Genomic DNA, 25,481 nt, shown 5'->3' with positions numbered 1-25,481 from the left:
TTGGCGGTTACCTTCACGCTGCTGCCCGTTTTCGGACATTTGGAGATGAAAATAATAAACCATCGTAGGAATATCTTAAAATATAGCTGTGAGTTCAATCATGAGGTGAGAGTGATGGCAGCTAACTTAACCGTAAAAGACGTTGTGACGCTACTCAATCAGTACTATGTGTTTTGTCATCTTGAATTGGAATGAGCTACCGCTATCTCCTAATATGTATAAAAACAAAAATTGTTTCAAACCCTCTGATCAGGTTCTTGCGAAAATATCAATTGGATCCCGACTCATGCTTTGAGCGAAAATTTTTCATGGGTGGATTTTAAGTTTAAAAGCGTTCAATTTTAAAAGCTGGGTGTTTGCACCATCAAAATAAATACGACTTGTCTACTTTAGGTTAGGCAACATGTTTTTTTTTGAAATTTGATTGAAATAATTAATAGGAAATAAATTTTTCTAATTCTGCTTCAAAATCACATAACGTACATAACGTGCATAACGTATGAAGGGGAATGTTCACAAACGGAAAAGGTTTTAAGTGGGGGCACAAACGTAATTAGGTGGCATGAAAAACACGGGGGGGGGGGGTAAAATTGAGCTATCTTTTATTGTCACCGTGATCGTGTTGGCTGAATATCCTATCGACCAGTTTTCTTGGTCTTGTCGTAGCACAGTAGTCTTGCAATTTCCGTTAAACTTGCTACTGAGGTTGGGTTTCTATCAAAATTGTTCGTTTTGATGTGGCTGTGCATACAACCATCTATTGCTTAAAAGACTAGAGCAAGTCCTCTCTTTAGGTGGTTTTTAATTTTAGGTATAATGGAGGGAGAAGGCCCGGATTCGGGCGGAAAATATATGTCTAGTAAAGATTCTATAAATTGTGATCCTGCAACTATGACACAAGAGCAACTCGAGCTGCGTCTGCAACAGGTTAGTTATTGACTTATTTTGATAAATAATGGTCCTATTGTGTTAATGCAAACGGTTGTTTCATCAGATCAAACAGGTTTTGTACTATTTAGCGAAAATTCAGTTTTTTATAAAGACACCACTTTTTCAGATTCAAGACCTCAACTCAAGGATTCCGAACACCTTCAGAGATCCTCGCAACGCACCTTTAAGAAAGATGAGCGTCGATTTAATCAAAACCTACAAATTAATAAATGAGGTTTGTATCCCTTATTTCATGTTCCACAAAGGCAGCTTCAACCTTAAAATTTTGTGGTCTTTGAATTTTGGTGTGTTCAGATATATTACGCCAAAAAGAAGGCAGATAAACTAAGACAAAGGCAAGCAACAGGAGCTGTGAACAATGAAGAATCAGCGACGACTGTTCATACGAACACAGTCGCGCACACTGGTCAAGGTACAATTGGTGTGCGAAAAAATATCCCCAATGCTGGTGTCAATAACATTGTTGTTGGAAAGTACATCGGACTGAATAATGATGGCTTCGATGACGACCAATGTGACTATATTGTGAAAGCTGACGAAGTGTGGATGGATAGATACGAGATTGAGTGCTCAATTGGCAAGGGTTCTTTTGGTCAAGTTGTCAGGGCATATGACCGATTGGAGCAAGAGTTAGTCGCAATAAAGATAATCAAAAACAAGAAAATGTTCTTGGACCAGGCCCAGATCGAAGTGCGGCTTCTGGAAATGATGAACAGAGCGGACCGGGGAAATAAATATTACATTGGTAAGAGACACATTTATGGGCTTATTAGTGTTAAATTAAAATCTGACTATGTTTGATATTAAGATCATCAAAAAGTCAGGAAGTGATTCGTGCTTTTGGAATATATATTATTTCTGAGGAAATTGGAATCCTGTCAGAAAAATCAAAGCTGAAATTCATTGTTTTTGTACCGAGGGACATGAATCCCCAAATCATGGACGACAACTATTCGTTTTTTATTAATATGTCAAGCAGAAATATTAGTTCAATTGATATTCAATTCTTACATGCAGTGTTGTTTTTTAGTAAACCTAAAACGTCATTTCGTGTTCCGGAACCACCTGTGTCTGGTATTTGAACTACTTTCCTGCAACTTGTACGAACTATTGAAAAACACTCAGTTCCACGGAGTCTCGTTGACCCTAACGAGGAAGTTTGCGACTCAGCTACTGACCGCTCTCCTCTTTCTCTCCTCTCCTGGACTCTCAATCATTCACTCAGATTTGAAGCCAGAGAACATCCTTTTGTGTAATCCGAAACGAAGCGCAATCAAGATTATCGACTTTGGATCTTCATGTCAAGTTGGTCACCAGGTACGTCTTCAGCTTTGTGCTATACAACAGCTAGAAATTTTAAGAATTTGTTACTAACATTGTTTCTGCATGCGGTTTGACCCTCAGTGTAGATTTTTTAAGAAAATTATTAACGTTAATCAAGTTCATCAAGCGGCGATATACAAAAAAATTCTCAGTTTTCTATTTACCAGACGTTCTATCTTAACTAGTGACTTGAAGATCGGTAAACGCGGTTTGTTTTTGTGGCAGTCAATATGAGTTCATATAATTTCTCAAACCAATTTGCGGGCCGATATGCCCTAACTAGCAATTTTTTTGCTGCTATATACGCATGAGATTATTGTTCCGCTCATTTTTAAACAACCGGTTGGTGACATGAGAGTATGATTTTAGTGTTTCCAATATATCCAGTCCCGCTTCTACCGTTCTCCGGAGATCTTGTTGGGCATTAGAGACTATGACACAGCAATCGACACTTGGTCTCTTGGCTGTATCCTTGTTGAGATGCACACTGGAGAACCACTCTTTCCTGGTCAGAACGAGGTGGGTACTTTAATATGTCATCATAACGTCACCCCTTAAGAGTCGAAGCGCAAATTCTGATGTTTAATAGCGGTGTGTCATTGTACTCAAGCATTTTTTGTAGTAGTCACTTTTGTCTGATTGGTCTTAACGCATTACTTTGTCACTTTTGTCTGACATATTTGAATTAGTTCTGACTGAAGTTTATCACATGAGTTCTTTTCCTTTTGTACCGATTTTTGAAATAAACTCATTAGCGCGCTCTAAATGGCCATTGACAAAAAGGCAATTCAAAAGTGTGACAGAATTATTTTAACTTAAAGCAAATCGACTAAGTGGTCGATAATTAATTTGAATTGCGTCTTTTAGCCCATTGTTAGTGTTTTATGTCATCGCAGCTCATTGCGTCTAGAATTGTTTCAAAAGAAGATTGTAACTCTTATTGCTGTGTTGGGCCGTTAATGAATTTTTTGTTGTGATTGATTTTTCGTCGTGTGAAACGGTTTAAACCAGAAAAGCTCGTAGGTAATTATTGTCTGCGCTGTTATGCTTGGGTTGTTGGAACCAAGCTCTAAAATTCATTCAATTTAATCGACTCAAGAACAATTCTTAATAATAGCTGTGATAGCTGAGCGGATTTATTGGCCTTCTCTTAGTGTTTATGATTCAAAGATGAACTATAGTGATTAATTGCTCTCAAACGAAGTTTGTAGCAATTATATTAGTCCAGTCGGTCTTTTTTATGAGATTTTTCGGTTGACCAATTTTTCGTCTGACGCATTTGTCTTTTCGTCCTCAAAAACGGGATAAACAGGTAGCGCCCAGCGGGCATTCAGTGCACTAAGAGCTTTGAGCTTACTAGTCTGCAAGTATGCGATTCATGAGAAGCAAACGATATGTCAAAAACCGCCCTTCCACCGTTGCCCCCACCCCCATTGTTGCCCCACCCACCCCCATAAGCACCCCCGCTGCGCTCACCTTACTTCCCTTCAATTAAACTAAAGCTAGCTTCACTACACAGTCGCTAGCAACTGACGAAGCCAGCTTCTCGTTTGAGAGCAATTCGCCCGAAGTTAGTTAGTTATGTTTATTAATAGCCGCACAGCGATAGCTAGGGCTATTTTTGGCCGTCTCGTTTTTTTTATTTCGTCATGATTTTTGTTACGACCATATGACGTCGCAGCCACTTTTTGTTCATTCGTTCATGCAATTTCAACTGAATTGCATGTGTGACGTCATTTTTCGCTCTTAGTGGAGCGAGTTTTTTTGTTCATGCGCGTGATTAAATTGTTGGTCACACTTGACTTACCTCAATCTCAAAAATGACTTCCTCAATTTGAAATTGACTTTTATTTACTTTAATTCAAAGAGATAAGGTCAAATGGCTGTGTCACTCTAAATGAAGGTTATTTAGGAGCAGCTAATAGAGGCAGCAAAAACTTATACAGATTTTTAATCAAAATATAACAGATCAGCCTTCAATGAGAAGACGAATTATTTTGGTCATTTTTACCTTTTTTTAGACTGCCGATCTACGAAGCTATTGCGGCTATTTTCTGGCAATCTGCCAGCTATGTTCAATGTTTCCAAGGATAAAGATTGCGGATGGTTTTTGCTTTCAATTTTCAGAAAAATTGTCAACCAATCTGTTTAGTCGGTGTCGTTCGTTAACCGTTTAAGTGCGAAGAAAGGTAAGTGTAAGAAGTTGAAAAGGTGTCCTTGTGTAAAGTGTCCGTTGAAAGTGAATAGATTGAATCTAGTCATCAGATATCCGATCACAACCAACCTTTCCTCGGATAGCGGTTAACATGTTTCCCCGATTTTATTTCGAACCGTACATTTACTCAGGATGAAATTTTCTCTCGTTTTGTCAGATTTTCTGCAGTTGTAAGTTGTACTATACTGATTTAGAGAAATCATGATGAAACTCACTTAGTCAGTGTATCTCAAAAAGTAACTGTTAAACCTTCTCGAGGTATCTTTACTGGGATATCTTTTATACGGGACCAGGTCCTTGTTGACCCCCCCACTGTTGCCACCCCATCAGCCCCCAGGTGCACCTCTCCCCGCTGCGCTCACTTACGCCCCTTCAATTAAGGTAAAGCTAGCCTCACTAAACCGTGCCTAGCTACTGACGAAGCAAACAGCTCGCTGGTCGTTTGAGAGCAATTCGCCCGACGTTAGTTGGTTATATTCTACGTTTTTAATCGGATAAGTGTCACAGCAGACAGGATAAGTGTCACTGCAGAGTTTTGAATGTCTTAATGAGTTTAAAATAGTAGCATAGTTTTCGGTTTTGTGGACAGCGTCAAAAACTTGAGCAATTTTATGTAGTTTTTGCCAACTTAAATTGCAGTTTTTGTTCGTTTTTGCTTCTGTTTGCTTTGTGCAGGAAGATCTCTGCTTGAATGCAAGTTAAATGCAATATATTTCCGCAAGGAAAAATTGGTTTGAAGACATAGGTATGAAGAATTAGGCAAATTTGCAATGATTTTCGTTATATTTTGAAATTTGGGAATTGTTTTATTACTTTCAAATTTTTGAGATCAAGTAAGTATTTTTTTGAGCATGATGATTCCAGTTGTGTGTTGAAATTTTTGGCAACAGAGCTCCCGCAGATCTTGGAATTCAACACATTGGCTTCCAACAGGCTGATTCTAAAAGTGTAATACTGTATTTCTCTGAATTCGAGAAACTAGCTTTATCTGTGTGTCTGGCTTTCTTCGATTGGTCTGCTGTTCAGTTACAGATATTTTTAGAATTCAATTCTATGGATTGATTTTGTGGTGTCTATGTTCTGTTCTTTGAATTCGCCTTACTTTTTGATCGCTTTTCGTTTCGACACGATTAATTCGTGACTTCCCGCACTCACGTTTCCAACTGAAAGGATTTTAAATGCTTTCACGCACTGAATTACGCAATATAGTCAATACGGTCAATGTCAAAATATCAAAATTAAAAGAAACGGGATAAACTGATAACGCTCGGTAATTAAGTTAAAGTAGATTAGGTCATTAAAGTTCATTAGAGCTATCTAAATTACTGCTAGCTATTATAGCTAGCTGACATTAGTATTAAGCTTAGTATTAAGGTTAATAGCTTTTAGTTCACAATCTGAAATAAGTATAGTTTTTGTATTAACTGAAACTGCACACTGAAACTCTCCACGCTGCAACTCTTTGCAAATTTACAAAAAAGTTCTGTCTATCTTTTCTTTTTTTTTTTCTGTTTCAATTCCGATATGTGTCAATCGCGTTAACGGTGACTGTTTTCCAAAATTTTGCCGCTTATGTTTAATTTTTTCCTGATCTTCAATTCAACTTGTACTTTTTTTGAGATAAAACTCCTGTACTTTTTTTGAGATTGACTTGTACTTTTTTAGATAACAATCAGGAGTAACGGTGGTCAGATTGAAAAAGCAAATAGTCAAATGAACTTGAATTTGAAACGTCTTGCTTGTTATGGGACAGACTAACGAAGGCGTTGCAATGGATGCATTGCGGCAGCTTTTCGTAGAATTGTTTGTAGCTCGAAGATGTCTGGGTAGAAAGAAGGGGCTTGTATTTTTTAAACCCAGGACGACCCGAAATTACCCAGTGACCCAAAAATTTTCACCAAATTTAGTAGAGTAATGAGTAATAACTACTTTATGTAGCTGAAAACCGATAGAAAATGACCGAAAACGAATCATTCAGAGTTCAAAAACGAGTTCGGAGCGCAAAATTGATTATCCTAGACCAAATTCCCGAAATTTTATTTTGTAAATGAAAAATATGAAATCGAGACCAACGCAGCTATTGGCACCTTTGGAAAGAAATTTTCAGTTTCAGTCAGTTCTATTGTTCTGGAAACTTCACTTGAAGTGATTTTTTTATTAAGCGAACAGAAGGTTATAAACCATTAGAGCATAGCCTATTGGAGTCGTTTAAATGAATTGATTAATAGCCGCACAGCGATAGCTGGGGCTATTATTGGCCTTCTCTTGGTTTTTTACAATCCAAGAATTGGATTGTATTGGTGCTCTTTCTTTTTTAAAATTTTTGTTAGATGTTTTCACACCTTTTTTCATGACTCTGAGCTTTCAAAACAGGATAAACAGGTAAAGCTCAGCGGGCATCAAGTTTCATTAGAGGCCCTTAGCCGCGTTTAGTAGTTCTTCAAGTACTTAGAGTGGTGAAGCTACTGGGAAGGCCGTAATTCAAGGTTAACAGGTCATTTCCAGATGTTTTTGAGCCCAAAATGTTGCAATTTTTTCGTCTTTTTTTCGGACTTTTTGTTGGACCAATCTGAAATTGAGGTTTGTAAAAGTTAGTAAAGGTCTTTTGTAAGACGTAATTACTTTTTATGGCCATTTTAAGAGCTACATGTATTGCTGCACCAAACATAAACACGGTAATTTATTCTAATTTTAAAAATTTTCAAGTTTTTAATCTTTTTGTTGTTTCAGCTCTTGGTGTCACAAAATAGGTTATTTTATAGTTTCTAGTGGTAATGGAACCATTTTCAACTTCACGAATTTTACCAATTTTTTATTAAACTTTTCCAATTTTCTGACATTAATTGTCATTATTCAAGTTTTCCAGCTTCAGGGGGCAAGAAATCTCGTCTAGGATTTGCTAATATTTTACTGCAAATTTTTTATTGGCCATGGCATAAGCCAATTTTCCCAAATTTTTGAAAATTGTTGTCAATTTTTTGGTTTCTCTAACCTTAACAGCCAAAACATTTTCTTTAGGTTTTGATAATAGTTACTGCATAGTTTCTTGTGGTAATGTGGAATGTGTTTCAAGATTTTAATTTTACAAATTTTAGCGATTTTCAAATTGTAATTTTGTCTTTGACTTCCTGAAATTTTAGTCTTTTTCCTCATTGGCCAGAGGTTTGCTGTTATTGAGTTTGCTAGCATGTTATACCAGAGTTTCTAGTGGCAACAAAATAGTTTTCTGTTTTTTAGATAGCAAATATAAGTAATGTTTTAAATATAGCTTGCAATTTAAATTTTTTTGATTGTTTTCAAATTTTTTGAATTTTTTTTTGTCATTTTCTGAGTTTAACTATCTTTATTGGCCAACGAAACTTTTTAAATGTTGCAGATGAGTTACATGACAGAACTCCACTGAGAAAAAATGAATTTGAACATTTTTTCCAGACACATTTTCGAAAAATATCTTCAAATTTTTCCTTTTCATTTGAAGCATTTTTCACATTTCGTTTTAAAGTATTTGTTTTTTTTTTCGAGATTATCTACCTTTAGTGTCAAATTAATCTTTCTCAAGTCTTTTGCGAGAGTTAATGACTATATTGCATTGTGTCATAAATGGTCTTCAGGTTAAAAGCTTCAAGAGTTTTAGGAATAATTGTTTTGTTTAGTTTCTTTTAGTTTGTCAGCTTTCGAGATTTCGTCTTTTTGGCTGGGATTGTTCAATTGATCTGCTGTTCAGGTACATTAGGCCTGCTTTTCATTCAATTCCTTGGATTGTATTTCAGGACTTGTCCTGCTATGTTTTTTATTTCGTCGTCGCAATTTTTGTTACTTCCATATGACGTCACAACCACTTCAAATCTGCTTTTTGTTCATTCGCTCATGCGATTTCAAATGAAGTGCGTGCGTGACGTCATTTTTCGCTCTTAATGGAGCGAGTTTTTTCTTTATTCGCGTGATTAAATTTTTGGTCACACTTGACTTACCTCACTCTCTAAAATGACTTCCTCACTTTTAAATTGACTTTTATTTACCTCAATTCAAAGAGATAAGGTCAAATGGGTGTGTGTCACTCTAAATGAAGGTTTTTTGAGAGCAGCTAATAGAGGCAACTTATACAGATTTTTAATCAAAGTATAACATATCAGCCTTGAATGAAGAGACGAATTTATTTGGTCTCCTTTTACTGTTTTTGTGGAGACTGCAGATCTGTAAAGCTATTGCGGCGATTTTCTGGCAATTAGTTGCATTTTGGCTGACTAGTATATGTTAGAGTATAGTTCTGGGAAGTCTAAGGCAATTAGAGCTCAAATACGAGGGTGCTTGAGCTCGAGGATGAGCTCGACTCGCCGAAGGCTTCCCTGAACTACACTTATTTAGACCCCCAATTTTCGTGTTGAAAATTTGACGAGAGAATCATTTGAAATTGATAGCAGCCTTGCAATTATGCATATTTCCAAAGAATACGTTTTCATTAACTCGTTTTTTCTATTTCTATGTCATTACGTTCTGCATGCTTGCCAAACAAAAGCAATTTTCGTTTCAAATCGGAATTGTTGTCGCATTCATTGTTCGAATCCAATTGTGTCCTTCTCAATGTCACTCTTTATGGTTTAACAAATGAGCAAACTATGAGATTGTACTGAATCAGTTATAGGCCTTGGAAATCCTCTTTGATAAAGTTATTTCTTTGTTTAATTGCTCTTCGTAGTTCTTAGCAATTATTGTAAACGTGTGTGTCTTTTTTATGCAAAATTTTCGCTTGACAATTTTGACTTTTCGAGTGACTTTTCCGCCCTTGACTTTTTGCATTTCGCGTGATCTAAAATTCTCTCTCAATCACAGTTTCAAGCAGCTGAACTCAATTGGCGGCAATTTAATGCTAAAAGTCAAATGAAAAGTGCGCCGAAACTGGTGTCATTTTTTTTACTTTAAATCTTAATAGTGGTATATGTTAACCTCTAATGTGGTTATTTGAAGCCCGCTATAGAACTTCTTAGTCCCATTTAGGCTCCCCTCCCCCCCCCCCCCCCGACTGAAGCAGGCTGCAATTGATTAGAGCTCCCACTAGTCGTTCAAGAGCAATTCTTCCGACGTTTAGTCGGTTATGTTTCCTATTTTTTATTATGCCTTTTGATTATCTTTGAAAAGTGAATGCATTTTTCTCTCGAAGCCTTGAGGTTTCCTAGAAGTTTGCTCAGTTGATTGCTCATTTTCACCAAATTGTCAGCTTGGTTTCTGTGAGACAGTGTGCAAACCGACCGCAAAACTGATCAAATTCGAAATCTAGTGTGATATAAAACCTGAAATCTTGAAAAAGTGGTACGCATAAAAAAGTATAAAATTTAAAAATTAGTGATCTAGCCGAGTTCATTTTTTGGTTTTTTTACAGCGAAATTGAGGTTCAAAGTAATCAAGATCATTGTAGGCAAAAGCATTACTTGCCCAACGACCAAACAATGAAGTATTCGATGCCAGATCTGCTAATAAAAATTGAAGGCCTTAGCAACCTTCCATAATGATGATGTTGACTATCTCGGTTCGTTGTTAAAAGAGAGGGTAATGTTGCTTTTTCACGTGCCTGGCAGTTAGTGGTATAGGGCCAAAAATAGAGAGCTTTGTCTCAATACAGTTTTATGAATAATGTAAAAAAATGGACTATCAAAAAAATTGTGAGAGAAAAGACCTAATTAATTGCGCGCAAATGAGGTTTGCGCATTATATTAGTCCTGTCGGTCTTTTTTATACGATTTTTCGCTTGACCGATTTTTTGTCTAACTCATTTGGTTTTTCGTCCTCGTTCTTCACCGCCCCGCACCCTATCACCGCCCCTGCACATCGTGCAGGCCGTAAGGGCCACGTGCACTCCTTTTTTTAAACGAAAAACTCTCCTTGTCCTGCCGTTCTTGCCCGGTGTGTACCTTTCTCCATTGGTGTAATCATCCTGCTTCATCACACTCTTGCTTTTTGTGAAGATTGTTCATCGAAAAAATTGTTTTGATAAACTGGTATATGTTGATCTGAATTGTGACTTCGCTGTTTTGTTACCGCGAATTGTGTGCCAAGATGTCTAAAAATAGTCTTAAAACGATCTACCTAAAATGGTTTTTTTTAGCCCTGCAAAGTCAGCGACCAATGAGGCTACTACTCATCATTGCACATAACTTGATATTATTTTTTTAAGAAAAGTGCGGAACAGTTAGTGTTGGCTGTCGGCAAATTGATTTTAGCTAATTGTAAGGTACGACAAATTAAGGGCAATGTAGCTGACTGGTGAGTGCTTCTGTTTAGGACGGAGGATGACTAGGGTTCGTTTTTTTTTCACCCATAAAGAACATTTTCTCGCTACAGCCCCCTATGAGTTAAAATGCCCCGTTAGTCGGTTTATGTTTAATTGCTCTCAAACGAAGTTTGTAGCAATTATATTAGTGCTGTTATTCTTTTTTGATGCGATTTTTTGCTTGACCAATTTTTCATCTGACATATTTGACTTCTCTTCCTCAAAAACGGGATAAACAGGTAGCGCCCAGTGTGCATCAAGTGCTCTTAGAGTCTTTCAGCTTACTAGTCTCCAAGAATGCGATTCACGAGAACCAAACGATATGTCAAAAACCGCCCTTCCACCGTTGCCCCCACCCCCATTGTTGACCCACCCACCCCCATAAGCACCCCCGCTGCGCTCACCTCACTTCCCTTCAATTAAACTAAAGCTAGCTTCACTACACAGTCGCTAGCTACTGACGAAGCAAGCCGGTCGTTTGAGAGCAATTCGCCCGACATTAGTCAGTTTATCAATGTTTCCAAGGATAAAGATTCCGGATGGCTTTTTTGTTTCAATTTTCAGAAAAATTGTCCACATTCTTTTTAGTTGGTGTCGTTCGTTAATCGTTTAAGTACCAAGAAAGGTTAGTGGAAGAAGTTGAAATAATGTCCTTGTGTAAAATGTCCGTTGAAAATGAATATATTGAATCAAGTCATCAGATAACCGATCACAACCTTTCCTCGGAGAGCGGTTAACATGTTTCCCCGATTTTATCCCAAACCGTACATTTACTAAGGATAAAATTTTCTCTCGTTCTGCAGTTTTAAGTTGTAGTCTACTGATCTAGAGAAATCATGATGAAGCTATCATCTACTCAGTGTATCTCAAAAGGTAACTGTTAAACCTTCTCGGGGTATCTTTACTGGGATATCTTTTATACTGGACGAGGTCGTTGTTTACCGTATCAACAGCTTAAATTCAGCACAGTTAATTTCAACTGATTCGATGAGGATTTTTGTGAAAATATTATATTGTTAACCAAGGTTTTTGTGATCTTTTTAATGTGGTTTAGTTTTCCTAGAAAAAAAATCGCCCATGACATTGTTGAATTCTTTAAACTCTATATACTGTTATTAATGGGCGCGGCAGTGAAGTATTGCTTCACGCATCCATTTGAGCTATTTTTTGTTGAATTGATTTTTTTTTGATAACTTAATCACATTGTTGATGGAATCGCGCAACGGCAATATGCTCCAATTAATCAAGACATCAATATAGCTGCGGATGGACTCACACAATATTTTTTCAATTTGAGCCAATGAATCTGGTTTTTAAGTTACCAGCGTATAAACCCACTTAAATCAGGATTTGTTGTTTAGTATGATCAGATGAACAAAATAATCGAGGTATTGGGTCTACCCCCGAGGAACCTGTTGGAACAGGGAAGCAAAGCTAAGAGATACTTCGACCACCACCCAGACGGAACTTACAGTCTCAATAAGAAACACAAGGACCACAAAAAGGTAAACAAAACAAGTTATATAATCAAGTGCACGCTAAATAAGTCATGATGATAGATTTGAGGGATCTATTCTGCCCCCCCCCCCAGCTCAGTGAGCATACATTTTTTATAAACCCAAGGCGCACGTGCCATTTTTTACATAGTAACGTGCTATATAACAACTTATAATTTGTAATTGGGAGTCATAAAAAACACTGGTGGGGGGGGGGGGGGGCGAAACAGAATAGATCCGATTTCGAAACTGATGTTTTGCCTGTACTGTAAAAATCTTGCCTCTTTTTTCTTAAATTATGCATATATGTATGGTTTAATGTATTATAATACAAGTTGTAGGTACTAGGTAATATGAGTTATGGTTAAGGTAATGTATATTAGAGATGATGCATGAGTGTTGAAATTGAAGCCCGTTCTTTGCGTTTCATCGTTGAGGGTGTCGAATAGAAAACCCAATTAGCCCGTTTGGATACTCATCGTTGGAGCTTTGTATACATAATAGTTAACTTCTGTTATTACAGTTTCCCGAAACGAATAAATTCATTTGTTGTTCAAATGTTTATCTGATTTGCGTGATTAAGACAAAAAAAGAGTCTCAAAAAAACAATGAGACAGTCAATCCTTCGATTTTTTATTGATACTAATAATGTTTTTCTCCTTTAAATTTCTCTAATTTAGGAACATATACTGATTGGGTGTTTATTTCTAAAAAGGCGAACAATTAATTACTAGAACGAGATTCTGTTAAAACGTTGTTTCTGTTATGTAGGAGTACAAGTTGGCTGGGACTCGTAAGTTGCACGATGTGTTGGGAGTGGAGACAGGGGGTCCAGGGGGCAGGAGGAGAGACATGCCAGGACACTCTGTCGTGGATTACATGAACTTCCAGGTCAGTTCTATCGATTCTGTCTCTGATTTCACTTCACTCACTTTTCACCAAGGTTCTTTCCGTCTAAAGAGTGAGATTGAGAACATTCGCAGAAATGCAGTTATGGACAGCATAAATTTAGGGTTTATTAAATGGCATTTGATTTTTTCATTAAGAGACTTGAATTTAAGATTAGAAACGCTTGGAGAGAGAGACTTTTGGAGTTCTTTTTTTACCCGGTAGATTACGACCTGCCATAATTGATATATTTGTACCTTTGTAACGCTATATTTAAGCTGTAATGATTGGTTCAATCCCGTATTAAGCAATACAAGTCATTAGCAGTGCAGAAACATTAGTGTAAACATTAGAAGTATTAGTATGATACACATGGTAATGAAAACAAGTAATTTGTCCAAGGGGAAAGAAAAGAATTCCAAACGTTTCTTAAATCTCATGAATGTTCAGTAATAATGGTTAAGCATTCATTGGATCCCTTCTCGTGAAAAGAGCGCTGAGGATGGACGTTTTACTTGTGCTTAGGATCTCATTCTGCGTATGTTGGAATACGACCCCAAACAGAGGATCAAGCCCCTGGACGCACTGAGTCACAAGTTCTTCAAAAAGATGAACGATGAAAGTACAAACACTGCAGCTGGAGCTACCCAATCTGCTTCCCAAGTAACCCTGGCGCCGGTTCTGGGACCCAGCGTGGGAGGAGTTCATCAAACTGCAGTTCCACCACTGACCTCTTTGGACCCGAGAGTAGCAGCCCAACATCAGCAGCCAACTCAGCACTCCTCGATTTTAGCGGGACTGACTCATGATCCGTCATCGAAGCAGAGCTTAGCACCAGGCAATCAACAACAGCAGGGATTGAGTAATATAGCTGGCATTACAGCTAATCACGTGCATATTCAGCCCAGGAAGACTCACGGCAACTCGATTCCTTTGTCGAGTGGAATGACCAACTCTAATCCAAGTGCTATTGAGTCGAAACCATTGTTCGACTTTAATATTCAGGTAAACATATTGACGTATTTCTCGCAATAACAAAAATATTGTTAAAAATCTGGTATAACATGGGAAGGTTGCAATAGAATGGTATGCTGCAGTAAATGTATAGGAATGTGAGGTCTAAGTTTAGGAAATACGGATAGCGTATATAAGCGCCTCATAAGGATAGTATATATTCAGCGCATATACTCCCCAATGAAGTAGCCTACAATTTTCCTTCTGTTTTTCTTAAGATGGTACGGCACATTTTCTACGATGACCGAATTTTTTTAAACGCGATAAACTGGTGAGGGGCGCTTAAATTCAGCAACAAAGTGGTGTCTATGTAAGCATCTGCAGTTCAGTAAGTTGTGAAAAAAAAAGTTGCTATGAAGGCATTAATTCAAGATGAAAAGGTCAGCATAAAGTTTTTCCTCCCCAAGTAGCATGATGGTTTTTTCCTATATAGGTGGGTTTCAAAGCTTCAAATGGTGGACTATGATTAACTGTTCTGTGTTACTTTGAACTGATCGGCTGCAGCGAAATTAATAGTTTGTTTTTAACCAAAACGACTTTTCTATTTATAAAAGTTAAAAGTATCTCTCAATGCATCATTTTGTTTTTTAATAGCCGCACAGCGATAGCTGGGGCTATTATTTGCCTTCTCAGTTTTTTTTACAATTCAAATAATTTGAATTTGTATTGGGGCGCTGTCTTTTTTTAAGATCGGTTCACACATTTTCATGATTTTTGAACTCAAAGTGGAGTAGTGATTTTGGTCACGCCGAAACAGGAAATGGAGCGAAAAAGCGAGTGGTTTTGCGGCGTGAATTTTTTTTCGCTCTCATTTTAAAGTAGTGTAAGAAAAGGGTGTTTGAACAAAAATTTGCTTGTTCGCTAGTGGTTTTTTGTTTACATGCGGCAATTTCACTTTGATTTTTACTGTTGGTTTAATTTTTTGGATCGGATTTTTTTCTAAATGGTTTTTCCAATCCATTCATAGTTAATTCAAGGGCTAGTTTGTTGTTAGAATCAAATTTATATTTCCCGCTAGTTGGTTTTTGTTCTCGCTTGCGGCATTTTGACATTGATTTTCCGTTGTTTGTTGTTTTTTATCTGATTTTTTTAAAAGGTTTTCCCAATTCACTCGTAGTTCGTTCTAGGTCTAGTTTTTTTGTTCAGTCAATGAAGATTCTTTGAATTGTACGTCAGGACTTGTCCTGCTATGTTTTTTTTATTTCGTCGTCGCCGCGATTTTTGTTACGACTATATGACGTCACAGCCACTTCAAATCTGCCTTTTGTTCATGCAATTTCAACTGAAGTGCGTGCTTGAGTTTTTTTTGTTCATTTGCGTGATTAAATTTTTGGTCACACTTGACTTACCTCACACACAAAAATGACTTCCTCACTTTGAAATTGACTTTTACTTACTTAATTCAAAGAGAAAGTCAAATGGGTGTGTGTCACTTTAAATGAAGGTCATTAGAGAGCAGCTAATGGAGGCAGCAAAAACAGATTTTTAATCGAAATATAACATATCAGCCTTCAATGAAATGACGGATTTTTTGGTGTGTGTTACTGTTTTTTTTGAGACTGAAGATCTACGAAGCTATTGCGGCTATTTTCTGGCAACCTGCCAGCTATGTTTTTGTTGTTTAAAGTAGTTTTTGGACAAATCCACCCTTTATTCTAAAAGTTACCTTGTGTAATAGGATATAAAAGTTATCGTCATATTGAATCAAAGTTATTAAGAGGTTTTCTTTCACACTATTTTTCTCAGATTTGAATAACGCACTTAAAAAGCAGCACATGTTTTGTTTCAATTGTGTTTCAGAATTTTAAGGGATCTCAAAAAAATTAGAAGCTTGAACGATGTCAATTTGATGAGTTCTTTCTAGTAGGGATGTGATCTACCTAATTGTAAAACTTCTGATATCGTGAAGTGTTCACAGTCGATGTTTTAGCAATTACGTAAGCGCTGATGATCTTGTTTAAAACAATTTTTGTACTACTCTTTTCCGGCTAACCAACGAGTTTTAGTCGCGAGAAACACGATAAACTCAAGCCGGGGGAATCTTAACACTCAAATTCTCTAAAAGCTTTGCTAGTTTCCAAGTATGTGGTTCACCGAAACTGCTGTGATGACTTAAATTCATGAAGTGAAGGGTGATTAATTGCTCTCAAACGATGTTTGTAGCAATTAGTGCTGTCGGTCTTTTTTAATGCGATTTTTCGTCTGACGCTTTTGACTTTACGCCCTCAAAAACGGGATAAACAGGTAGCGCCCAGCGGGCATTAAGTGCTCTTAGAGCCTTTCAGCTCAAACTGTTTCGGAGACTTATGGTGTGAAGAGCGGTTCTTAGAGGTTGAAGACCCCCCCTCCACTTTTGACCCCCCCCCCCTCTATTGCCCCCACCCCCGAGCGCTGTTACCCCCCTACCCACTGTTGCCCCCATCAGCCCTCGGTTCACCTACACCCCCACCCCACCATTTCTAGCTACTGACGAACAACCGCTCGCTAAAAGCTAAAAACACGTAAATTTATACTATTTTGCACAATTTTTTCAAGCTTTTTGAAAATTTTAAACCTTTTTTTGATTTTTATTAGCCCTAGGTGTTAAGGAACCTCCCCAAGGGTTTGAAAATAGGTTACTGCATGGTTTCTAGTGGTAATGGAATGGTTTCAACATTTTAACATCACGAACATCAGCATTTTTTTTTTACAAAAAGTGCATTTTTTTTCAACTTTTTTGACATTTATTTTTCCTTATTCAGGTCTTTACAACCCAGGTGCCAGAAAACCTGCTAAGCGGTTTGATATTAAGTTACCGATAAATTTTTATTGGCCATGGAATAGTTTTTCAACTTTTTAATGTAACAAATTTTAGCGATTTCTTGATAAAACTTGCTTTTTCAAGTCTTTTGAAAATTTTTCTCTTTTTTTGAGTTCTTCTGCCTCAAGAGGCGAAGAATCTCCTCTAGGTTTTGAAAACAGAATACTGTATAATTAATAGAAGTAATGGAATGTCCTGCAAGATTTTAACATCACGAATTTAAGCATTTTTTTACAACTGCCATTTTTTCCAATTTTTCGACATTTATTTATTATTCAGGTTTTTTGACCCTCAAGCCTCAGAAAATCTACCTTAGGGCGATAATAAGTTACTGAATATTTTTTGTTGGTCATGCATTAATATTCAAATTTTTAACATCACAAGTTTAAGTATTTTTTTAATAAATCTTGTTTGTAATTTTTGAAATTTTTTGTCATTTTTAAATTTCTCTGGCCTCAAGAGCAGCGGAACTTCGTCTAGTGTTTGATAATATGTTACTGCATAGTTAATAAATGTAATGTTATGTTTTTCAAGATTTTAATACCACGAATTTAAGCAATTTTATAAAGTATTTGCATTTTTTTTTACGTTTTTGAGTTTTTCCCGGCAGCAGTGGCCCGGGGACCTCCTCCAAGGCTTAATAATAAGCTGCTTCCTAGTTTCTAGAGTAAATGGAATGGTGATCAATTTTTTTTATGACTCCAGTTTTAGTAATTTTTGGATTAAATTTTAAAATTTTTTCAAATGTTCTGAAAGTTTTTGTTCCAAGTGTATGGAACTGTATGAGCCAGTGATACTATTTCAGACTTGAAACAGGGATACTGGATAGTCTCTTGAGACAATGAAATGGTTCATCAGATATTAATATCTTGAAATTTGGCAAGATTTTGTGTAAATTTACATTTGTTTCGAAAATATTCCATTTGTCCTTCTCTTGAGTTAAACGACCATTACTGGCCAACGAAACTCTTTAAGTGTTAGAGATGAGTTACTTGACAGAACTCCAGAGACAAAAATTGACTGTGAACTTTTTTTGCGAAGTTGAAAACTTTTTTGTTTAATTTTGCCTTCAGTTTTTGTTTCTATATGATTTATTTACTAACAAGGCTAGACAACTAGAAGTTGCAGAGTCGAATCCGATCATGGAAATTATTCCTATCTCTTTCTCTCTGTTTTTTAGGGTTTTTCCTTCCCTTTCTCGTTTACGTTTTCTCTCACTCTATCTGTCTCTCTCTTTTTTGTTGATGCCGCACTTCAGCTACTGTTATGTGGCGTAATGTCATCATCTCTGATCCTCATTAACAATGATATATAGTAGAAATGTTTTTATCATAAATGAGTTTACAGGTGCTTTTCGAGAAATTGTTAATTGCTCTCAAAAGCTATTTCTAGCAAATATATTAGTCCTGTTTCTCTTTTATGAAATTTTTCGCTTGGCCAATTTTTCTTCTGACCCATTTGACTTTCATCTTCAGAAACGGGTTAAAGAGGTGGCGCCCAGTTTGCATTAAGTGCTTTTAAAGCCTTTCAGCTCACTAAGGCGGTTCTTATAGATTGACTCCCCCCACTGTCGCCTCCTCAACAGCCACCCGGTGCACCCCCCGCTGCGCTCACTTACGCCCCTTCAATTAAGCTAAAGCTAGCCTCACTAAACCGTGCCTAGCGAAGCCAAACGCTCGCCGGTCGTTTGAGAGCAATTCGCCCGACGTTAGTCGGTGATGTTTTTTACAATCCAAGAATTGGATTGTATTGGTGCTCTGTCTTTTTTTTTATTTTAAGATGTTTTCACATTTTTTTTTCATGACGTTGAGCTTTCAAAACGGGATAAACAGGTAAGGCTCAGCGGGCATCAAGTTTCATTAGAGGCCCTTAGCCGCGTTTAGTAGTTTTTCAAGTACTTAGAGTGGTGAAGCTACTGGCAAGGCCGTAATTCAAGGTTAACAGGTCATTTTCAGAAGTTTTTTTAGCCGAAAATGTTGCAATTTTTCGTCTTTTTTTCGGATTTTTTGTTGGACCAGTCTGAAATTGAGGTTTGTAAAAGTTGGTAAAGGTCTTTTGCAAGACGTAATTGCTTTTTATGGCCATTTTAAGAGCTATATGTATTGCTAAAACAAACATTAACACGGTAATTTATTCTAATTTTTAAAAGTTTTTTGAATATTTTTGTTGTTTCAGCTCTTGGTGTCACAATAATAGGTCATTTTATAGTTTCTAGTGGTAATGGAATGGTTTTCAATTTCACGAATTTCACCATTTTTTTATATAACTTTTAGTTTTTTTCAATTTTCTGACATTAATTGTCATTATTCAAGTTTTCCAGCTCCAGAGGGCAAGAAATATCGTCTAGGATTTGCTAATAGTTTACTGAAAATTTTTTATTGGCCATGGCATAAGCCAATTTTTTCAAATTTTTGAAAATTGTTGTCAATTTTTAGGTTTCTCTAACCTGAACAGCCAAAACATTTCCTTTAGGCTTTGATAATAGGTTACTGCATAGTTTTTAGTGGTAATGGGGAATGTGTTTTAAGATTTTAATATTACAAATTTTAGCGATTTTCAGATTGTAATTTTTTTGACTTCCTGAAATTTTAGTCTTTTTCCTCAGTGACCAGGGGTTTGCTGCTATTGAGTTTGCTAGTATTTTATTGCAGAGTTTCTAGTTTTTTTTGTCGTTTTCTGAGTTTAACTATCTTTATTGGCCACTGAAACTTTTTAAATGTTGCAGATGAGTTACAAGACAGAACTCAACAGAGAAAAAATGAATTTGAACCTTTTTTCAAGACACATTTTCGAAAAATATCTTGAAATTTTTTCTCTTCATTTGAAGCATTTGTCACATTTCTTTTTGAAGCATTTGTCATTTTTTTCGAGATTATCTACCTTTAGTGTCAATTTAATTTCTTTCAAGTCTTTTGCATGAGTTAATGACTATATTGCATTGTGTAATAAATGGCCTTCAGGTTAAAAGCTTCAAGAGTTTTAGGAATAATTGTTTTTTTGTTTAGTTTGATTCTTTTAGTTTCTCAACTTTCGAGATTTCGTCTTTTTGGCTGGGATTGTTCATTTGATCTGCTGGTCAGGTACTTTAGGTCTGTTTTTCATTCAATTCCTTGGATTGTATTTGAGGACTTGTCCTGCTATGTTTTTTAATTCGTCATCTCCAGCGATGATTCTTGCGATTTGACTTCTTGGAATTGGCTTTTAGTGACTTCTACTGCTTTGCAGTTAAAATTTGAATACGTGACGTCATTTGTTCTGCTTTCAAGTCAATTGCGTGAGTTACCTCATTAAAAAAATTACTTCTGAAATTACTTAATGATCTTTTAATTTTGTATATCTATGTGTACAATTCTCCGAAGCTGTTGAGAAGACATAAGATCCTGGTGCAGATGCAGCTTTTTTGGTTTGAACCACCCCCTTCAACCCAATACCCAATGATTTTTGCTGTTTTTTTCTTATCTGATTTCCAAAATTGATTTTCCAATCCATTCATAGTCCATTCGAGGTCTAGTTTTGTTTAATCAATGGAAATTCTTTGGCGGATGTGCATGTAGGCACTGTTTTACATTGCTCTACGCCTCTAGCGTCTTAATTTATGCAGCTGTTTGTATATCTAGTCGAAAAGTCAATGTTCGCAAAATTGACGGTCGATCAGATTAAATGATCTCATTAGAATTGTTTAATGGAATTTCTGCTTTTGAAACTGGCCACAAACAAAGCGTCAAATGAGACAAAGAAATGTATACAGATTTTAGAATGGCTTTTATTTAGGCTCAACAGAAAATTTATGTCCAAATTATGTGTAAAAGCGCCCTAAGCAGATTGTCCTAGAAGAAAATATGTTTGTTGATATAATGAGTTAAATAGACGAAGAGTACAGTTATGTGAAGGACGCCTATTAGGACGTTTCAGTTGACTAAACTAGAAATCTTTTAACTTTTTATCTGTTTGTATGTCAGTAAATGTAGTCCAAAAATATTCAGAACTAGTACTCAAAGCTGTAGAAGCTTATAGCTCTAATTTTTCACCCACAATATCTTTTGAACATAAAGTTTTGATTGATCAGTTAAGCGATATTGAGTTATCAGTAACAGCAAAGCTATAGCTGGGGCTATTATTGGCATTCTCTTGGTTTTTTTTACGATTCAAAGAACTTGAATTGTACTGGGGCGCTGTCTTTTTACGACTGGACGACGAGTTATGGTGATATTTTTTAAATCGATGACTTCTATATTAGAGGATAGGTTTTAGAGAAGGTAAAATGCCGCAGGTGAAAAGAAATGTTTAGGTCAACCTGCTGAACAAATGTCATAAGCAGAGAGAGAGAGAATTTAAAGTGGTTTTCGTTTTTGCATTATTTTGAGAGAGAGAGAGAAAAAGGTGTGAACGAATTTTCGCTAAGCGGGCGATTTTTTTTAATTATGGGCAGCTTTTTCAAAGCAGTTTTTTTAGTTTTAACTTAACTTTATTGGATAACGGTGTTTGTCTCAATTAAGTAAACTAGTATTAGTGCGTTTGGAGGACTTTTTGATAATCTGATGTAAATATTAGACTTTTTAGGCGTAATAATTTGAGCTATTTTTTGCCATTTTGCCCTGTTGGATGTTCTTAAGCAGTTTTTGTAATTTTCTACTTTTTATAGCATCTAGGGAGTTTTTTGGTTGAACTTATTTGTTTTAATGGTTTAGTTGGTCTTAAGATTGATAAATTTTGTTTTTCAGCTGTGTTTGCTGAAAAATGGCAATCCAATTGAATCCAATGTTTGCACATTTTTGTCTTATTCCAATTTTTGCACATTTTTGTCTTATAATTTTTTTTGGTCCAATTCTTCTAAATTAAACTTTTTGCAATAGCTTTTCCAGTTCACTTTTCATCCTAGAGCTGTTATATAGGTCTTTTTACGAAGACAATTCAAGGTTTTATATATTGCAAAAAAATATAATTCTATTTCCTTCTGGTTTTTCGTTTTTTGAATTTTTAATAGCCGCCGTCAGCCTCTCAAACGGCTATTATTTAGGCGCTCTCCTTTTTTAATTCGCTTTACCTCTTGATCACATTTTTCGTTTTACATATGTCACGATTTTCACGTTTGACTTCTGACTTCCCTCACTCATTGTTTCAATTGAATGGATTCTAAATTCTTTTACGCATTGAATACGGTCTATGTCAAAAGAGCATAATTAAGAGAAACAGGATAAACGATAAAGGCCGGTCATTAAGTCAGTGCATTAGGTTATCAAAGTTCATTGGAGCGGTTGCTAGCTGATATTAATATTAAGCTTAATACTCTTTAGTTTAGAAGCTGAAGTAAATATAGGTTTAGAATCTAACTGAAACTGCACACTTAATTAGAACAATTTTTGAAACTTAGTAAAAATTTTTGTTAATTTCAATCTTCTTTTTTTCTGTTTCAATCCCGATGTGCGTCTAGTGCGTCAACGGCAGCTATGTTCGAAAATCTGCCGGCTGTTTTCTTTTTCTTCCCTTTCCTCTGTTTTCTATATGTAGAGTTTTTTTAAATATCAGAGGTTGTTCAATTATTGAATAAAGATTTGTTGCGAGTAATTTTGGCAATAGTGGTTTCGGTGCGCAAGTTGAGATGAAATATTGTTCAATTTTTTCCCAAATATTGTCTGGCCTTTCTCATATTATCTTTCCTCTTATTAATTCAAGATGAATAGTAGATTTCGTTAATAGGCTTTTTATATTCATTGAGAAGAAACGGGAAGTGGAGCAAAAAAGCACGTCATTTTTACTCCATTTTCAAGTTAGTTTGAAAACGTTGTTTAAACAAAAATGCGCGTTCTCGATTTTGATTTTTTTTGTTCACATGCGGCAATTTGACTTTGTTTTTTGCTATTTTTTTCAATTTATGATCGGATTTTGTTGTAAGTGGTTTTTGCAATCCATTATCCGTTCTAAGTCAGTCTTTTGTTCAGTTGAATTGTGTCAGGACTTGTCATGGTGTTTTTTATTTCGCCGTCAAGATTTCATCAAGATTTTTGTTGCGACCATATGACGTCGCAATTACTTCAAATCTTCTTTTTCGTCGTTCGTTCATGCTATTCCAATTGATTTGCGGGCGTTAATTTGGTTAAGTTTTTGGTCACGCGTGACTTTCTCACTATCAAAAACGACTTCCTTACTCTGAAATTGACTTTTTGTTACTTTAATTTAATTCAATGAGATAAGGTTCAGTGAGGTTATTTGAGAGCAGCTAATAGAAGCAGCAAGAAGTTAAACATATTTTAAATCAAAATATAGCATCTGAAAAAATTTTTTTGGTCTGTTTCTGTTACTATCCTTTTGAGACCGCAGATGTACGAAGCTATTGCGGCTATTGTCTGGCAATCTGCCAGCTGTGTTTTTTTCAGTTGGTATTTGAAGGGTAAAAGAGGGTAGCCTCGCTATGTTCATGTGTCTGACTGAATTATTTGAATTAGTGAAAGAGCTCATCTCGAACATCATGGTATGAATTTTTATTTTGTTTTAGGCTCCTCCTAGGCCTCACGAAGTGGCCTTGTCGCCCTCGTCAATATACAGAACAGCCAACAAGATGGGCTCCAGCATCTCGAAGATCGGCATGGCACCCAACTCCAGTGGGATTCCCAGTGCCCTTGGGGGAACGTCCGAAATCATTCTGTCCTCTGACCAATTGAACTCAGCGCCAAACGGCATCCTAGTGTCGCCTATAGCAAGTGGCAATAAACTACAGCAGCAACTACAACAGAGTACCTCTGGCGCGGTGATCAACCAAGTGCCTAATATAGCCGCCGCAGCCAACAATCCGTCATCTTTTCATCTAGCCTATGCTGCCAAACAACCCTCCCACACCCAGCCAAGCTTACAATCTTCAGCTGGTCTGTCTAACGTCGTTCTCACCAACAATCCGCATGGAATCAACTCTCTCTACATCCAATCACCACAGCACTTCACCTCTGGCCCGCCTGACAAGCAAAGTCCGATGACATCAAATCGCAACAATGCCACTGCTGCTGTTATTTTGACGCCAGGAGGAGCAGGCGATACAGGATCCCAGATTCTAGCATCTCCAGGGGGTTCCAATTTAGTGAGTGCAACGTCACTAACGCTTTTGAACCACCCGAACCCCCAATCGCAACACTTGCATCAACAGAATACCCAATCACATCACCAACTGCTCACTGGAGCTACTTTGGGTCCCGCGTTAGCTGCTAACAATCCGGGATCTGCAACTTCTGGCTATCTTCTCGCCCAGTGTGGACCAGCGGCGGGGGCGGCCTCCAACCAAGGTGCTGCAACTTATGCTATCGACCCCTCTTCGGCTACTGCTCTCTACCTCCTGGAAGCTACAGGTGCAGGAACTCCCCCTGGTCTCAGTTTGAAACCCCCCACGATCACTCACCACCCACACGCATCCGCAGCCGGGAGCAAATAGCCCCGGGGAAGGGTGTAAATAGCCAGTTGTCAATCTTCAATCCTCTAATGTCACCATTTGGAATGTTTGCAACGCAATAAAGAAGCCCCAAGGAAAGAAGAGATAGTGTTAGGAGAGAACTTTTTGAATGCGGAATGTCATTTCATGTGACTTTTTACTTCGCCCCCTTTTACACACAACTTTGTGTATTTTAAGTTTCAGCAATTTTTGAGAATTTCAGTTCATTTTCAATTATCACAAATAGCGAACGAGGTAAAACTATGAGAATGTTGATCAGAGTAAGAGAAATGCGCGGAGGAGTTGAGCCGAGAGCAAAGATGTTATGAACCAAAGATCGGCGCCATGATAGTTATGCTGAGGGAGCGAAATTTGCAATAGGAACGGTCGGTCATTCATTATGGCGACGATCGGTACGTGACAAGCGACTTCACAATGGTGGTTACCACATCAGTATTTTCAAAGTCATTGCCAGAACTTTGGATGGTTGTGGATAGATGGGAGGAAGTCAGGTAGTCAAATTCCTATGGCTTCCGGAAAACATCAAGATGCTGTTCAAGGTACAGTTCTTAGACTCTTGGAGAGTAGATGCGGTCCAAGTTGCTGTGTCAGTGGGCCCTGAAAGTTGGATTTATTCGTTTGGTTCTACTAAGTGCAAAACTGCGTATTTGCTCCTCTGAGACTTTAACATGAATAATAGATAGTTTGTCCTCGTTCTTTTGTTCAAATTTTATTCTCATTCTGGCTGTTTTGCTCTATCTTGTGCGCAAACAGGATAGACGACAGTCATTTGGATGATTGCGAAGCATTTGTTCTTTTAATTGATAAATAGTATTAAATACATTCATTTGCAAGTTGTAAAATAGTTTAGTAAATCAATTCTAATTCAATTTTCCACTCGTATATCAGTTTTCTTTTTAATAGCCGCTATGAGCAACTCAAACGGCTATTATTTAGGCGCTCTACTTTTTTTTAGTCAAATATTTGGGACTGTTGGTGACTCTGCTTGTTCATTACGACTTATTGTTATCTATTACACCTCAAAGACTAGTTTTCAATTGCTCGTGAACGAAGTTTGAAGCATTATTGTTCACGTTTGTGCCTTTTATATGCAA

The 25,481-nt window shown here is 36.9% G+C and overlaps 1 protein-coding gene across 1 annotated transcript; it reads left to right on the top strand.

Annotated features, from left to right (window-relative positions):
* The first annotated feature begins 692 nt into the window (after positions 1-692).
* Positions 693-25,269, top strand: LOC142341464 (uncharacterized). The gene is made up of 9 exons (XM_075392420.1): positions 693-927; positions 1,058-1,165; positions 1,246-1,696; positions 1,982-2,268; positions 2,644-2,793; positions 12,116-12,259; positions 13,022-13,141; positions 13,664-14,143; positions 23,446-25,269. Exons 1-9 carry the CDS (start codon positions 817-819, stop codon positions 24,367-24,369), a joined length of 2,775 nt encoding a protein of 924 aa, XP_075248535.1. The 5' UTR covers positions 693-816; the 3' UTR covers positions 24,370-25,269.
* Positions 25,270-25,481: the final 212 nt, after the last annotated feature.

Source organism: Convolutriloba macropyga, chromosome 6 (assembly GCF_964194025.1).
Source record: "Convolutriloba macropyga chromosome 6, txConMacr16.3, whole genome shotgun sequence".
NCBI lineage: Eukaryota > Metazoa > Xenacoelomorpha > Acoela > Convolutidae > Convolutriloba > Convolutriloba macropyga.
The sequence above is the reverse complement of the archived record's forward strand: the minus strand, read 5'-3'. Positions and strand labels throughout refer to the sequence as shown.

What these genes read in the sequence shown, in the direction of transcription:
- LOC142341464 (XM_075392420.1), top strand. Translation starts at nt 817, where the DNA reads ATGGAGGGAGAAGGCCCGGATTCGGGCGGAAAATATATGTCTAGTAAA. An exon ending in TCTTTCCTGGTCAGAACGAG is followed by an intron (nt 2,794 to 12,115) that starts GTGGGTACTTTA and finishes TTTGTTGTTTAG; the next exon opens with TATGATCAGATGAACAAAAT. An exon ending in TGGATTACATGAACTTCCAG is followed by an intron (nt 13,142 to 13,663) that starts GTCAGTTCTATC and finishes ACTTGTGCTTAG; the next exon opens with GATCTCATTCTGCGTATGTT.